Here is a 14487-nt window from a genome sequence, read left to right on the forward strand (position 1 = left end):
TATATTTAGTAACTGTATGGAATAAGTTGTCACATAATACAACACTGCATTGATTTATTTGTGTTATTTTTGTATCTTACTGCAGGCAGAGAATTCAGCATTGGCTTTGGAGAATGAAAATCAAAGGGAACAATATGAGCGATGTCTTGATGAGGTAAGGGGGATGGAGAGACTCCTGATCCAAGGCTGGACTAGTTAGGGTTCCCTTAATCTGATCTCAATACATGTGTGTGCTACCAGTCTCCACAAAACATCACCATTTTCTCCTCCAAAGAAATGTAGTAAACATGTAGCCTTTGAAAAGGAAGGGTGTGTGTATGAGGGGGGGTGTGTGTGTGTGTGTCTGTGTGTGTCTGCCTCCCTCCCTCCCTAATTCCTTATACAGGCATCTGTATATTCCTTTTGGTTATTGTTTCGTATTCTTGGGCCACAGTTCACTGTATGATAAATTCTTTCTGTCCAGTAAGTGTGATCCCTTCCAATGAATGAGAAAAACCACGTCGGGGCATGCTGCATCTCCAGTTGGATACCACCATTTCTGAAAAAGCAAATCCTTGATAGAGTGGGTGGGGATGATGTTCACAGTTGGCAGCCAGAGGGAAAAAAATCAGTAGATTCAGAACAAGCCAAGAAGAGAAAGAGAAGTGAGGAAGAAAATTGGAGCAGAATGGAAGAAGACGGGGCTATACGCATGAGTAAACTGGATAAATATTATGTGATGATAATGAAGAGATGATGGCAAAGATGGTGGGCATTTGAGAGTTTCTGGGAGGCGAGGGGAAAATGGGCAGGTGCTCAGAGCCCACGTCCTCCCCCGCTGTCGCCTCACACCATCAGGGCCCACACCCATCACCGATGCATCGTGTCTCTCCCTGCCATGATTGGCCATTTGCGCCCTGACAAGTTCTCAGCTAGGACCTGTCAGTGATTGGAGTTGTTATTTAAATGAGATCACTTCATTAGTCATCTGTCCAGCACCTTAAAACTTTATTGTGTTCTGGGTGATTCAGTTTGAGATTTGTGACAATGTACCTGATGCAGATTTTAGAAAGAAAAGAAAAACTGCATTCCGTCTGGTTCCAGTACCTTTCCAGTGGGAACTGCCAGTCTCTCATCAGTCTTTTTCTCCCTACTATCCATGAGGGAAATCTCTTCTAACTCCTCTTGATATTTCTTACCCTCTCCATCCCTCTCTCCTCCCATGTACTGTCCCATAAGTCAATGGGGGGATCTGTAAGGAACACATGCTCAATTCCCAGCAGTGACGCCATATATAACTCTTGTTCCCTTCAAACTGGAAGCAGTCTGTCTCCTCTTGAGGTCCAGTAGTCCTTGGCGTCTCCCTGCACCAGTGGTTTTTAAAATGTGATCCCTGGACCAGCAGCATCAGCCTCCCCTGGGGCCTCGTTAGGAATGCAGATTCTCAGGACCCACGACACACCTACAGAATCAGAGACTCTGGGGCGGGGCTCAGCGATCTATGTGTCAACAAGCTCTCCCCATGATGCTGACGCACTTGACAGCTTGAGACACTGTCATCATCGTATCACTTTGTATCAGTTACTTACACGTAGTTGAAGAACTCTCAAAATGTTCCCAGAAAACTGTTTAATATTAGATATATTGTTTAATATTCCCAACCACATACGTTAGTTACTCAAGCAAAATGGTATTTGCAAGTCTCTGTCCTGTCAGGACCTTAAAAGACCAGAATAATCTTGACAATGTCCAAAGTTAAAAGAAACATTAAGTTAGTTGACTCTGACATGGCTCAGAGTCTACTGAGGCCAGTTCAGCAGCCCTCCCTGCTCCCCAGGCTGGTGGTCCAGTCAAAGTTTAGGGCAAGAAAGACCAAAGAGATCCAAGGATATTAAAAGGAACATACAGTACCTTTGGGTCATATATATTGATTAGCAAAGTTTCACTTTAACCTCCTGCACAGAAATTTCTGCCGAGATTTTATCTGCATTTAGAAGTCAGATTTATGTGACTCACACCATGGAAACTTTGTCCCAGTTCTCCCACAGGTCAACCCTCCCCCTCAATCAAAGCACTCACATTTCTTTATGGAAACTCATAGTCTATTTTCTGTGTGTTTCCCAAGCCTGCATTCTGTAGGTTTCATCAGAATGTGTGGGACAAAAATATAAGTTATCCACAAAATCATTTCATATAAAGTTTCCACTGAAGACAGACTTTTTAGAGGGAGTGTTGCTCTGTTCTTAGTTGCAAAAATTAACTGTTGCCAAAGAGGTGATTTGCAGCAAAGAACTGCCTCTAAGCAATACACATGTTTTGTATTCATGAATACTGACCCCTGATTATACGTGCAGGTTGTTTTATGACTAATTGCATGAGGGTAGATAATTCATTTCCACACATTGTAAGAGAACACTCTCAACGGGGTAGTTGAATGTAGTAATAATGCCAACTGGAAATTCTTTTCAAGGCTTTTTATACTAATTAAACAAACTAACAAGGTAAGGCCTCATGTAAGTGTTTTCCTTGCTAGTGGGTGTCATCAGACATACACAGGTGGATAAAATGTAAACTTAAGATGTTTTTCAGACAGGCACAGTGGCTTATACCTATAATTCTACGACTTTGGGAGGCTGAGGCAGGAGGATTACTTGAGCCCAGAAGTTTAAGACCAGTCTGGGCAACACAGGGAGACTCTGTTTCTACAAAATAAAAAAAATAAAATCATAAAACCTAGGCGAGTGTAGTGGCATGTGCCTGTAGACACAGCTACTTGGGAGGCTGAGGTAGTAGGATCGCCTGGGCCCAGGAGGTCCAGGCTGCAGTGAGCCATAATTCTGCCACTGCATTCCAGCCTGGGTGACAGAGTAAAACCCCATCTCAAATAAATAAATAAAATGTTCTTCAATCCTTTTTGCACTGATTGTTATTTTCTGGGAAATGAGGAACATATTGAGGATTTGGGGAAGACACTTGAGAATCTGTGTTCCAATAAAAGAGCACATTTATTCAGAAGGTAACAGACTCACATTCCTAGATACACACACATAGACCCTGGCTTGCTAGGCATGCACATTCACAAGTGCACACACCCACAAATGCATGTGCACACACCTGTATACAAACAGGTGTGCATACATACACTTCATCATCACCGCTACTGCTCCCTATCTCATCTCCCTGCCTTGCAGTACAAACGAAAAACCAAGGGATTAATCTTAGAGTTCGGAGGTTTGCATGTTACAATCAAGCTGTTTGACAGACACTTACTGGCAGGCAATGACTTGCTATTTATTCACAGTATTGCCTTGGCCACAGTTTCTTTCATACCTACTATTCCCTTGCAAAGAAGTAAAATAACATCTAAAACCACTGCATTGCACTTCGATGGATTCGGTTGTATCCTGAAAACCTTTACTGGCTGTCAGCCTCACCCAGGTCCTGAGAGCTCACGGCACTCGCAGGCTGGAAGGAGAAGTGCAAGGGATGGACAGTCGCAGAGTAGGGAGGTACGAGAAAGTCACAGAGCAAATGAGCTGCACTGTGGACTTTGGAAACACAGAATGCAGTCACCAGAGGGCAGGAGGAGCAGCAGGTAGGTGAGCAGAGGAGAGGGCAGAATTGGAAAGGGTGTCTTTCAGCAGAAAGAGCTGCAGCAGGTGAGGTCTCAGATCCAGAACAGCAAGTGCTTCTCCTCCGTAGCTGCTTGGTGGACTTACCTGAGGACCTTTAAAAATACTGCTGGCTGTGTCACACCTCAGAGATTCCCATCTGACTCTGCTTTTGGGCGGAGCCTGGGCTTTCTGGTTTTTTAAAGCACCACAGGAGATTATAACATTCATCTGGGGTTGAGAACCACTACAATTAGATTATCTGAATGCTGTGCTTTAGAGAGCATTTTCAGAAATTTGCAGTAGAAGGATGAAAGCTCCCGCCGCCAAGTTTAGATACAGTAATAGAAGAGCACAGACCCATGTGGAAGTTTTAAATTACTTCTGATTCCACAACAAAGTCTGAGATAATATAAAGCTACAAGCAATAAAATAAAATAAAATAAACCATATCCCAGTGTTTCTCAAGGTGTGTTCCTGGGAGCCCTTTGCATCAGAAAGATGTGTGGTGGTTGCTAAAATTGCATATCCTTAGACCTCATTCAGACCTTCCCAGTCGGTATGCAGGGACAGGAAATTGGCAATTTTCACAAACATTCCAGGAGGCTTCTGCAGGAAAAGTTGGAGAAACTGCTATTTCCTCTCCAAGGAGAACTGGCCCCTTACAGTCAGTGACGATGGTAGAGTTGAGTTATTTTCCAACCTCTACACTTCAGAGCGCAAGGACGTTGAAAACTAGACCTTTGGATGTAGTTCAGAAATAGACCAAAAAAAGAATTTTAAGTAAGGGTAGAAGTAGGTTGCTGAGACTATTTCTCACCTGTCTCCCTGAACTACATGCTACATTCCTAGCCTGGATTTTAGAATCATTCCCAGGACATTCTCAGGCATATCCCACTGCTGGGCCCTATGTCATCTTTAAAATCAAGGTTTTGGCTGGGCATGGTGGCTCACGCTTGTAATCCCAGCACTTTGGGAGGCCAAGGCGGGTGGATCGCAAGGTCAGGAGTGCAAGACTAGCCTAGCCAGCATAGTGAAACCTTGTCTCCCTGAAAACACAAAACATTAGCCAGGGCATGGTGGCAGGAGCCTGTAGACCCAGCTACTTAGGAGACTGAAGCAGGAGAATCGCTTGAACTCAGGAGGTAAAGGTTGCAATAAGCTGAGATTGTGCCACTGCCCTCCAGCCTGGGTGACAGAGCAAGACTCTGTCTCAAAAAAAAAAAAAAAAAAAAGCAAGGTCTTGATAGACAGAAATGGAAGACGATCCTACTTGTCACCTTCATATGTTCAAAATACTCATTTCTTGGAAATTACAGATGATCTACTCCTTGTTTGCCCCAGATTCTATCACCTTGGAGGCAGTCCCTGCATTTCTTCTCACATTATTTCTGCAGGACCCAGCAGATTCCTGCCCCACACTAGGTGCCTAATGCATATTTGTTGAATGACTAAATGAATGAATGGAGAGTATCAGCAGGAAATTAATTTCCAAATTAGTGTTTCCCTAAATCTCACATACATATTTAGACTAATTTCTTCAGTTATCTCTTCAGAGATGAGCACTCATTTATTATGCACTAACCCAAATGATAATCCAAGGATTAATCAGCTGAAAAAAATAGTAGACCCACTTCAAATACTCTGATTTGAATTAGAAGAAGAGAACTTCATGGGCTTTGGATTAGGAAGACTAGGGTTCACTGTTCCCCCTTTTCCAATGTTGTATGGGGCTGTGTGTTTACCTCTTCGAGCTTCTTTCTTGTTTGTATCTTACAGGATTGTTTTACAAAGTAAATGAATAATACAGATGCTTATTGACTTACATTTATACATGTATATTATGTGGACACACACACAAACACACACACATATACATACCCCTCATGCCCTTACAAATAAAATCCCTTATTCTTAAAGCATTTTTTCTTAACTGCTTACCTGAACATGGATTATATTTTCCAAAGTTCGACTGGCCTGATTCACATTTAGGGGTGACTGCTTTATATCAAGTCCTGCCCTAGATGGTTTCACTGATCATGTCTATCATCTCATGCCTTTTTCACAACTTTAGAGGTAGGCAGCTCCCCTATTTTATGGATGAGAAAAGTCAGGTTTCTCTCCCATCCCCTGTGCATGTCAGTGTGTGAAGTTAACATAGGCACTGTTTTAACCCAAGTCCATGTTCTCCATGCTTTCTCCTAGCTGCCTCAGTACAATCAACCAAGCTCAGAAGCATAGAACACCTCTCCAAAGCACATTTTCAAAAACACGTGCTTTTCCTGATTAGATTTTTCAGTTACTTTGTTGACACGACAGTGGCTTTGCATGGTGAAATAGCTCATGAAAGTATGAAAGCAAGCCCACTAGCCAGGAGAGGACTGTCGAAGCATAGAGCCATTGGAGATCCTCACTCCCCACACCCACAAACCCGTAGCTTCTCCACCCTCCACCCCAGCCCTTGGCTGAGAATTCTCTCTGTGAATAAACTTCTTGATGTGGCTTCTTATTCAGCTTCAAGGACTGTTTTGCAATAAAATAATAGACAACTTCACAGCCCCAGCTTTTCCTCCCTCTGCGCGCCCACTTCCAGGAGAGTGCATGGAGGAATCACGAGCCCTGGAAGTTTTTCAGGGAAGAAGAGCAAAGTTTTGTGTGAGTAGAAGATCAGCCATGTGTTAGAGGAGCCAGATTGTCTGAGAGAATTCTTACTGAGAAGGAAATAGGAGATGTACTGAGGTGCTCTCCTTGTCATTCCTGTCTCACCTGCAGCCCTGCTCCATCTCCTAGGAGCAAAGGGGAGCGGCCTCCACGGACAGCCTAAGGGAGGCTGTACTACAAGCTAGTGGCTTAAGGACTGCCAGCTTTGCTTTTCCAGTGTGCTTCAAGTCCCTTGCAGCCTAGCCCAGCTGCTGCCCTTTCTCTGGAGAGGAAAGCTGGCAGATGACATTGGAAGTGATTTGTTCTCACTAGCTGGGCCTATAGGTGTGTGATTATTTGCAACCCAAATGCTTAGGGCATAATGCTAGGTTGAGAGCAGGGGCGCATTCCAGGCATTATCTTTTCAACCTAGTAGAGGTTGCAGGCACAAGCTCCAAGCAACTGTCCTATTTATGCATCAGGGAAGTTAGCTGTTAAAAGCGATAACAAAACCTCGGACACTGTCATTATAGACAGTATGGAGGAAAGCATCTGTATCATCTGCCTGCTCTTTTTCGAAGAACCGGCGAGTCCTTCTGGGTAACATAACCTCATGTCAGTAGGTAAAGAAATAAGGCATTCATGTATCTTTGTTCAGTTTTCAAGTGGAGCAAACAATTTTCCCAAGTACATGCCAGAAGGAACTGTGTTAGATATAGAGTCTCTAAGCCTATAGGGCAACTGCTTGGATTGCGAGATATAACGTATTTCCTCCTGTGGGCTGTTAGAGTTAGGATATTAGTCTGTGTCTCCTGATAAATCCTGGATAGAGCTATTTTATGTGACCACCGTTACCAGAATGGTTTCAGCGAGAGACCGGTTGGGAGAAAGAAAAGAAAATATTGATATTGGGCAGTTTTATGAGAATGTAAATCAAATCCAAAGTTTGAGATCCAAAAGAAGTAAATTATTTATGGCATGATTTAACTTTGGTACCTTGTTCCTGATTCAACCTGCATGAATAGTTCAATTCTTCTGTTTTGTTTTGTTTTATTTTGTTTTGTTTGCCAGCAATAAAATAGATATGTAGTTTGACTTTGAATTCTTAGTTACTTATGAATTGGAATGAATGCTGGAAAACTGACGTTCACTATTATGCTATTGGTCAATTTGCTTGGGTTGGATAACATTTATCACTGTTGTGGTCACAAACAAATAAAGTGATAAAGGAACATGGGGTCTCAGTTAATGAAAGTATAGTTTACTTTGGTCTATGGTAGTTCCGTAAGTTGTGCTTCACTGAAAAAAAATCAAAAATACCTAAGAATACGTTTTCTTTAAAATCATCGTTTCAATGAACAGCCTTTCTTTTTACTTAATGTCTGCAATGTAACTTTGAAAAGACTTTTTCTGATGGGAAAAAAAATCCTTCTTGTGCATATAATTTAACGAATCAATTACAGATAATCTGATTTTAGTCATTTCCTGCTAGTGGTGTGATTGCTTTCTAACCAAAAGTTGACGACAGCCTGTGTTTTAATTTTCGATGAGACTTACTGGTAGCCAGCTGTCATGAAGGATGTACTATTTGTCAATATTGAGCCAAAAAACAATTAAGCTCCATGAAAACATTCTTACCATAATCTGTTCCCCTATACTAGATAGAGAAAGAAGCACAAATAGTTGAGCATCACCAAAAATAAATGTGTTACCAAGAGAGAAATAACACGAAAGTGTCCCTCAGTCTCCAGTTGAATGTAAGAATTACCATGATGATTAGATGTTTGTCACACTGTGTTATAATTGTATTTTTGCCAACTTGCTGCCAGTTGTGAGTCTTTGAAGTCAAGGACCATGGCCCAATCAGCTAGCTTTGCAAGTAGATACTCAGAAAATTTATATTGGATAAGTGAAGGAAGAAACGAATGAAACAGAGTGCCTTATATCTAGGATATTTAAGTATTTGGATTTAGTCTTTCGTGCTGTCAATTTCAGTTATCACATCAAATGTTTACAGTTTATGTATTAGCTGAAACGTACCACCCACTTCACCTGTCCACCTTAATTTTATCAACGGTAACCATGTAGCTACATAGCTTCAAGGTAATAGCGAAGTTTAGTAGGTGATTCTATGCAAAGTATTTTGAAATATGCAGATGAAAAAGAAATCTTAGCACAAATACATACAGTAATAATGAATGGTTACCTGGAGAAAGTGCCAGATACTTGAAACACCAGGAACATGTTACTGGTTTTACCTGTGGTCCTTAGCTGGAATTGTGTTATATGCCCGCTCCTAAACCAGTCACTGGAATTGCTAATATTGGCTTCGATTAATCAAGATTCACTGCCTTGGGCTGAGGAGGGATTTAGGTTCTTCTGCTGTCCCAAGCTGCCTGATACTTGAAGAAAATGAGGTCCCCGAAAATATTACTAAGAATTATGTTTGGTTGTTTGCTGGAAGAAACTCAAAATAACAGTGACTACCTTATTTCCCTCACATCAATGTTCAATAGACAGTACAGCTCCATAGCATCCTCAGGACCAAGCTTGTCCTTTTCTCTGTCCAAATATCCTTAATATGTGACTGTTTTTGTCAGGGTAACTGCTGAAGTTCCAGCCATTGCTGTACTTCCATTCCTAGTCAGGAAGATGATGAAGGGTGAGCCCCCTTCTTCTTTGAGACTTCCTGTAAGCCCAAGAGAATAGTCTGCTTACGTCTTATTGGCCAGAATTTTGTCACATGGTAACATTTCACTACAGGAGTAGCTGGGAAATGCAGTTGAATGTGCCCAGCCCCAGAGGATTGGGTTTGTTACTCAGGAAAAAGGAAAAAAATGGATGTTGCAGTAAACAACTACTAGATTTTATTACAGGTAGCAACAAGAAGAGGGTGACATAAGCGAAAACATTGAAGATGAAAGCAGGACATAGAGGAAACAACGAGTTGTCCCTATTGTTGACCATTCAACCTATCTCTATTGCAAGTAATATGAAGCAGTGAAATAGACAGCAAAGGAATAGGAAAGGCAAGGGACATTGTAAATCAGTGAAGTGTAGAAACTGTGTGCAGATAATTAGGACTGTGTTTGGCACTATATCATTTTTTAGCCTTCTTGGAGTATATGAAAGGATATCATTTTTCCAAATATGGAAATGTGAAAGTCAAGGTATGAATGATCTTTTAAGTGTAACCATCTTAATTAGCAACAAGGTCATCTTTGGAGAAAGCAAAATATTACCTAGAAGGATAGGCTTATTATGAAAAGAATCAGATCTCTGGATGTAGAGGAAAGAGGCAAATAAGGAGCTAATTAGCTCCAATAAGCTGCGAGAAACGTAATGGTAAATTAGAGTCAGTGCCTATAAAGTCTCATTATTATAAATGACAACTTTTTCTTTATTTTTTAAAGGTAGCCAACCAAGTTGTTCAAGCTCTGCTTACTCAAAAGGTAGGTCACTTTCTGGCTTTGTTCTTTTCAAGGCACTTATGTGACTATATTGGAACTCATGTTGTTAAGCTAGGAAATTGTGATTGATAGATGCAATACTTTTGTATTTATTCGCTTAGTGAAAATCTTGTGTGTTTTAGATAGCTTACGAAGTATCATCAGTGACCAGTAGATTTTGTATAAAAAATCCAAACTCTCGGTAAAATAATAGAAAGCCTTTTGAAGATGATTTTCATGTACCCAGATGAGTAGCAAACCCATCATTTTTATTTAGTAAATACAAACTTTCAGTAAGTTGGTGCATTCTCCCAATTCCTATATAATGAGTATCTTCTTTTGGACAGCATTAACGCAAGTCTAAAATTCAGCAAGAGATCTTTGAAGTTAGGGAAGTCATTTAATTTCCCTGAGCCCTAGTTCCTCTTCTATAATGTGGGAATAACAGTTCCCACCTCCTGGGACTGCTGTGGCGACCCTACCAAAAGAAGCAGGTGGAACAGTTACTGCAGTAGTTTGTGGTACATATAAAATAATGGTAACCACTGTACCTGAAATTTCCATACCTATGTGTTTGCTGCCTTGCCATTCTTCCTTCAGACAATATCAGATCACATTATCTAGGCACAGACAGTAAATGCAGGTCAATTTTGCCCAAATTTGGCTGTTTCAGTGAATTTTATAGAATGTTTTCCATCTCTGGCCATGATGCTTCTGAGAAGCTAAATTTTAGTTCCCTCAGATTTTGTTTACTTTGATTTCTGTCTGTGAAATAGAGACTTCTCCCAAAGAAACTTTTAGATCCTACAGCGTATATTCAGGACGATGTGACAAATGGCAGCAAAATAATTTATGCCATTTTGTTTTTTTAATTGAAAATAATTGTATTAGGGGTTGACTGCTTCTCATGGAGATATTTAAATATTCTTTAAAATTTATATGAAACAGGCATTGTGAAACTTTTGCTAGACTTTCTTGCCTACTATTTCTGTCAAAATGTCATGGTTCCTTCTAAAAATAATTTTAACTGCTTCCAGTTTTACACTAACATGCCTAAATAAAGAGATTTGAGTACCACTTACGTAGAGTTAAAATTAGGCTCCATTGTGAGCAACAGAGATCCATAATGAGGTGGCTTAAATAAGCTAAAATGTTAATTCTTTCTCACGTACAAACCGACAGGTAGGCAGAACTGGGATGGTAGCTCTGCTCCATAAAGTCCACGGGGTCCCTAGCTTCCATCTCTGTATTTCATGGAATGTGGCCCCATTTTCAAGGTCACTTCATGGTCCGAAAGGACTATGCTAGCTCCAGTCATCACATCCACACATTCTAGACATCAGGAAGGGGAAAAAAAGCTGAGGAATATGAAGAAGATAAAGGGCATACAGCAGCTGTCTTTTAAAGGACACTTCCAAAAGCTTTCATACGTTACTTACATACATCTCCTTGAACAGACCTTACTCACACAGCCACACCTAACAAACCCGGCAAAGAAGTCTTTGTTCTGGGTGTGTGCCCGGCTGAAATTACTTTGGAAGAAGGTGAGAAAGAGATATTGGAGGACAAATTGTAATTGCTGCTGCAACATTTTTGAATGCTTTTTCTTTTTCTAAGGCTTTAATTTCTCCATTGTTTGTCTCCTGCTTGAAACTCTATGATGACTTAGTTACAAACCTAAGGAATGGGGGAGTACTATTGCAGCCCTGTGTACAACTGTTGAAAGACTTCTCATGCCTGCTTTTGTTAATGGCGCCTCAGGAAAGAGACAAGGAAGCCGTCTGGTACGATAAAAAGAAAAAGGGGCCCTTCAGGTCAGCTACAAAAAAAAAAAAAAATATAGCTACACAAATCCAAGTAATAACTAGTAAACAGATAAATCTACCTTGGTACAGTTAAGCAGTGAGACACAGAAAGACGTGCTACTGTGAGATAGCATACCTCAGGGACACTATGAGGCAGAAAGAGATGCTGGGGGCTTTTGGAGATTCCAAAAGAATCATGTTCTGCAGAAATGTGTGCCTCCAGATTTTATGGGAACTGTAAAATTGCTGCAAAAAGACTAAAATTTCTTTTTAATTAAGAGCGCAATATAAAATATACAATGCACTCCAAATGCAGATGAGAAAACTAATTCCAAAAAGGAATGTAGGTCGCAAAGATGAAACAGAAAAAAATCTTGAGTGATTTATCCAAGTCACCAGAAGATCCTTGAGGTGAAATAATAGGCATTACTGTGCAGTTTTAGAATATGTTATTAGTTATGACACAAAGGCAAATCTGCTGTGGCTTCAGCTCTTCACTGGGCAGCCAGAAATACATTTTTCATGGCATATCATGAATTGGCCCAGACAAGCATCCTGAAGTAACAGAGTCTATTGATACTGATAGAAAAAAAAATTATTTCCGTTAACTTATCAGTTTCTGTTCAGTGTACCTAGTCAAGTAATTCAGTTTATCTCAAAAACCTGTAGATTCCCTTAAGCGAATGGACTGTATCCCTTTAGAACAATAATACAAAAGTGATCATATTAAACCGAACTTTCTTCCTTTGATGCCTCCAAATCATGGGTCCAAGTCCACAAGTGTGAGTGAAATCAATACTTCAGGTTAAACTCATATTGTTATCTGAAATGTTTTTTATCTTCATTAAGTCAATTACACTTGGAGAAAATGTAACTCGCCTAGGTTCTTCAGTGTTTGGAGTTTGTTCTTTGTTTGTTTGTTTTTGTTTTTGCCACTAAGCAAAACACAGAAGAAAGGCATTTTCTCTGCAATTATTTTCATTCATATCAACAGTCTCAGGCTTATCTGCATGTTCTTTGGAGGAACCACATATTTCGATGGTGTGTTTTCTTCACTGACATGGAATAAAGCTGGGTATGGTAGAATCCAGCCATTCAGGCAGACCCAGAAAACAATTTTATAGCTTGTAGCTGAGAAAACTCCAAATTCCTGCCTATTTCCCTTGTAAAGGTGCAATTGAACCATCTGTGTCCACTTCTCCAGCAGTGGTCTGTGTGGTATCAGGCGGCTGCTGATATTTAGCAGGCATTTACAAGCCTTCAGACTCCACGTGCAGCACTTTTTTTATATATATACTTTAAGTTCTAGGGTACATGTGCACAACGTGCAGGTTTGTTACATATGTATACATGTGCCATGATGGTGTGCTGCTCCTATTAACTCGTCATTTACATTAGGTATATCTCCTAATGCTATCCCTCCCCCTAGTTCAACCATTGTGGAAAACAGTGTGGCGATTCCTCAAGGATCTAGAACTAGAAATACCATTTGACCCAGCAATCCCACTACTGGGGATATACCCAAAAGATTATAAGTCATGCTGCTATAAAGACACATGCACACGTATATTTATTGGGGCACTATTCACAATAGCGAAGACTTGGAACCAACCCAAGTGTCCATCAGTGACAGACTGGGTTAAGAAAATGTGGCACATACACACCATGGAATACTATGCAGCCATAAAAAAGGATGAGTTCGTGTCCTTCGTAGGGACATGGATGCAGCTGGAAACCATCATTCTCAGCAAACTATCACAAGGACAGAAAACCAAAAACGTGTAGCACTTTAAATGCACCAAGTCATTTTGATCTCAAGGCAGCCCAGTGAGGTAGGACTAAAAAAAATAGTTTGCTCATAGTTTCAACTGCTGGGCAGTGGCAAAGCCCCTGCTTTAATTATGGCTGTTGTACTGTAAACCCCACGCTCTGACCCACTCCTTCATTCTTCCTCCACAATCCCATTCAGTCACTTGTTTTTCTCCACCGTAGTTCAGTAGGACAGAGAGAGATGCCATGAAAATCAACAGATGGGTTGAAATCCAACCGTCAGTTATGATCACAGGGAATAAAATAAAAGGCAGGGTAGCCGCAGGACTTTTCAAAACTTCTGGAAGTATTGCTGATCTTCTGTAGCAGGAAGAGCATTTAGAGTTTGGTATCTGTGGAGTGAAACCGACTCTGTATATTTGGGGTCAGGCTTTCTCAAAATCAATCTTATTTTTAACTCCCCAATTCCCCAATTTCTAGGAGCCTAAATGAGTATTTAATCCTGAGATCGTCAACGAGCTTTGGTAATGGGCTCTACTGGCTGTAGTTATATGAACTGTTTAGCCATTGCCCTTATTAAAAGTGGTTTAATCTGAAGGCTTTTAGGGTGGAGACTTGCAGTATGTATTTTGCCACAGGCCTCACTACTTCCTGTGCTGTATCCCAGTTCAGTCAGACTTTTATGTCACCTGTCTTGCCTTTTAGGCATTCGATGTTGAAGCCCTGGGTCTGTCTGAGATGTGACCAGCCTTTTCCAGAAGTGGCTTTTCATTTTACAAAAGCCTTAGCATTTGGGGCAGAGAGGGATATATCATTGAAAGCCACCAAGAAGGGGTATGACAAAAGAGGCTGGTGGTTTTAGTGGCCATTAGGCTTCAGGGAGGGAACAAAGTGGCACTCGAAAAGCCATCCCATGAAGCTAATGAGAGATACAGTCTTTTGAACAAAAGCCCAGTTTTGTGCAGTGCCTTGGTTTACAGATGAGGAAACTGAGACCTACTCAGAAGCAATCACTTCTTCAAGGTCCTGTGGACAATGAGGACTAGAGCCCAGGTCCACTAAGCCCCAATTCCGTGTATTCCCAAGATAGACACTGCCTCTGAAATAGGTATACCACTGTCATGTCATTTTTACATGATAAAATCAGATTTAAATAGTTTTCAGTGACACTCCAGTGATCATGTTAGTATATGTCCTGCTTCTAAGCAATCAGCATTTTTAAAAATGTACTTT

At 40.8% G+C, this 14487-nt stretch overlaps 1 protein-coding gene across 6 annotated transcripts in view; it reads left to right on the forward strand.

The window, feature by feature from the left end:
* The window catches only part of NCKAP5 (NCK associated protein 5), a 977998-nt gene that overhangs the window by 771833 nt on the left and 191678 nt on the right, over positions 1-14487 (forward strand). For all 6 annotated transcript variants that reach the window (XM_050750930.1, XM_050750929.1, XM_050750926.1 and 3 more), the window contains 2 exons: positions 86-154; positions 9644-9682. In XM_050750930.1, the coding sequence (XP_050606887.1) occupies positions 86-154; positions 9644-9682 (108 nt within the window). The remainder of the gene's footprint in view (positions 1-85; positions 155-9643; positions 9683-14487) is intronic.

The sequence above is a fragment of the Macaca thibetana genome, chromosome 12 (genome assembly GCF_024542745.1).
Source record: "Macaca thibetana thibetana isolate TM-01 chromosome 12, ASM2454274v1, whole genome shotgun sequence".
NCBI lineage: Eukaryota > Metazoa > Chordata > Mammalia > Primates > Cercopithecidae > Macaca > Macaca thibetana.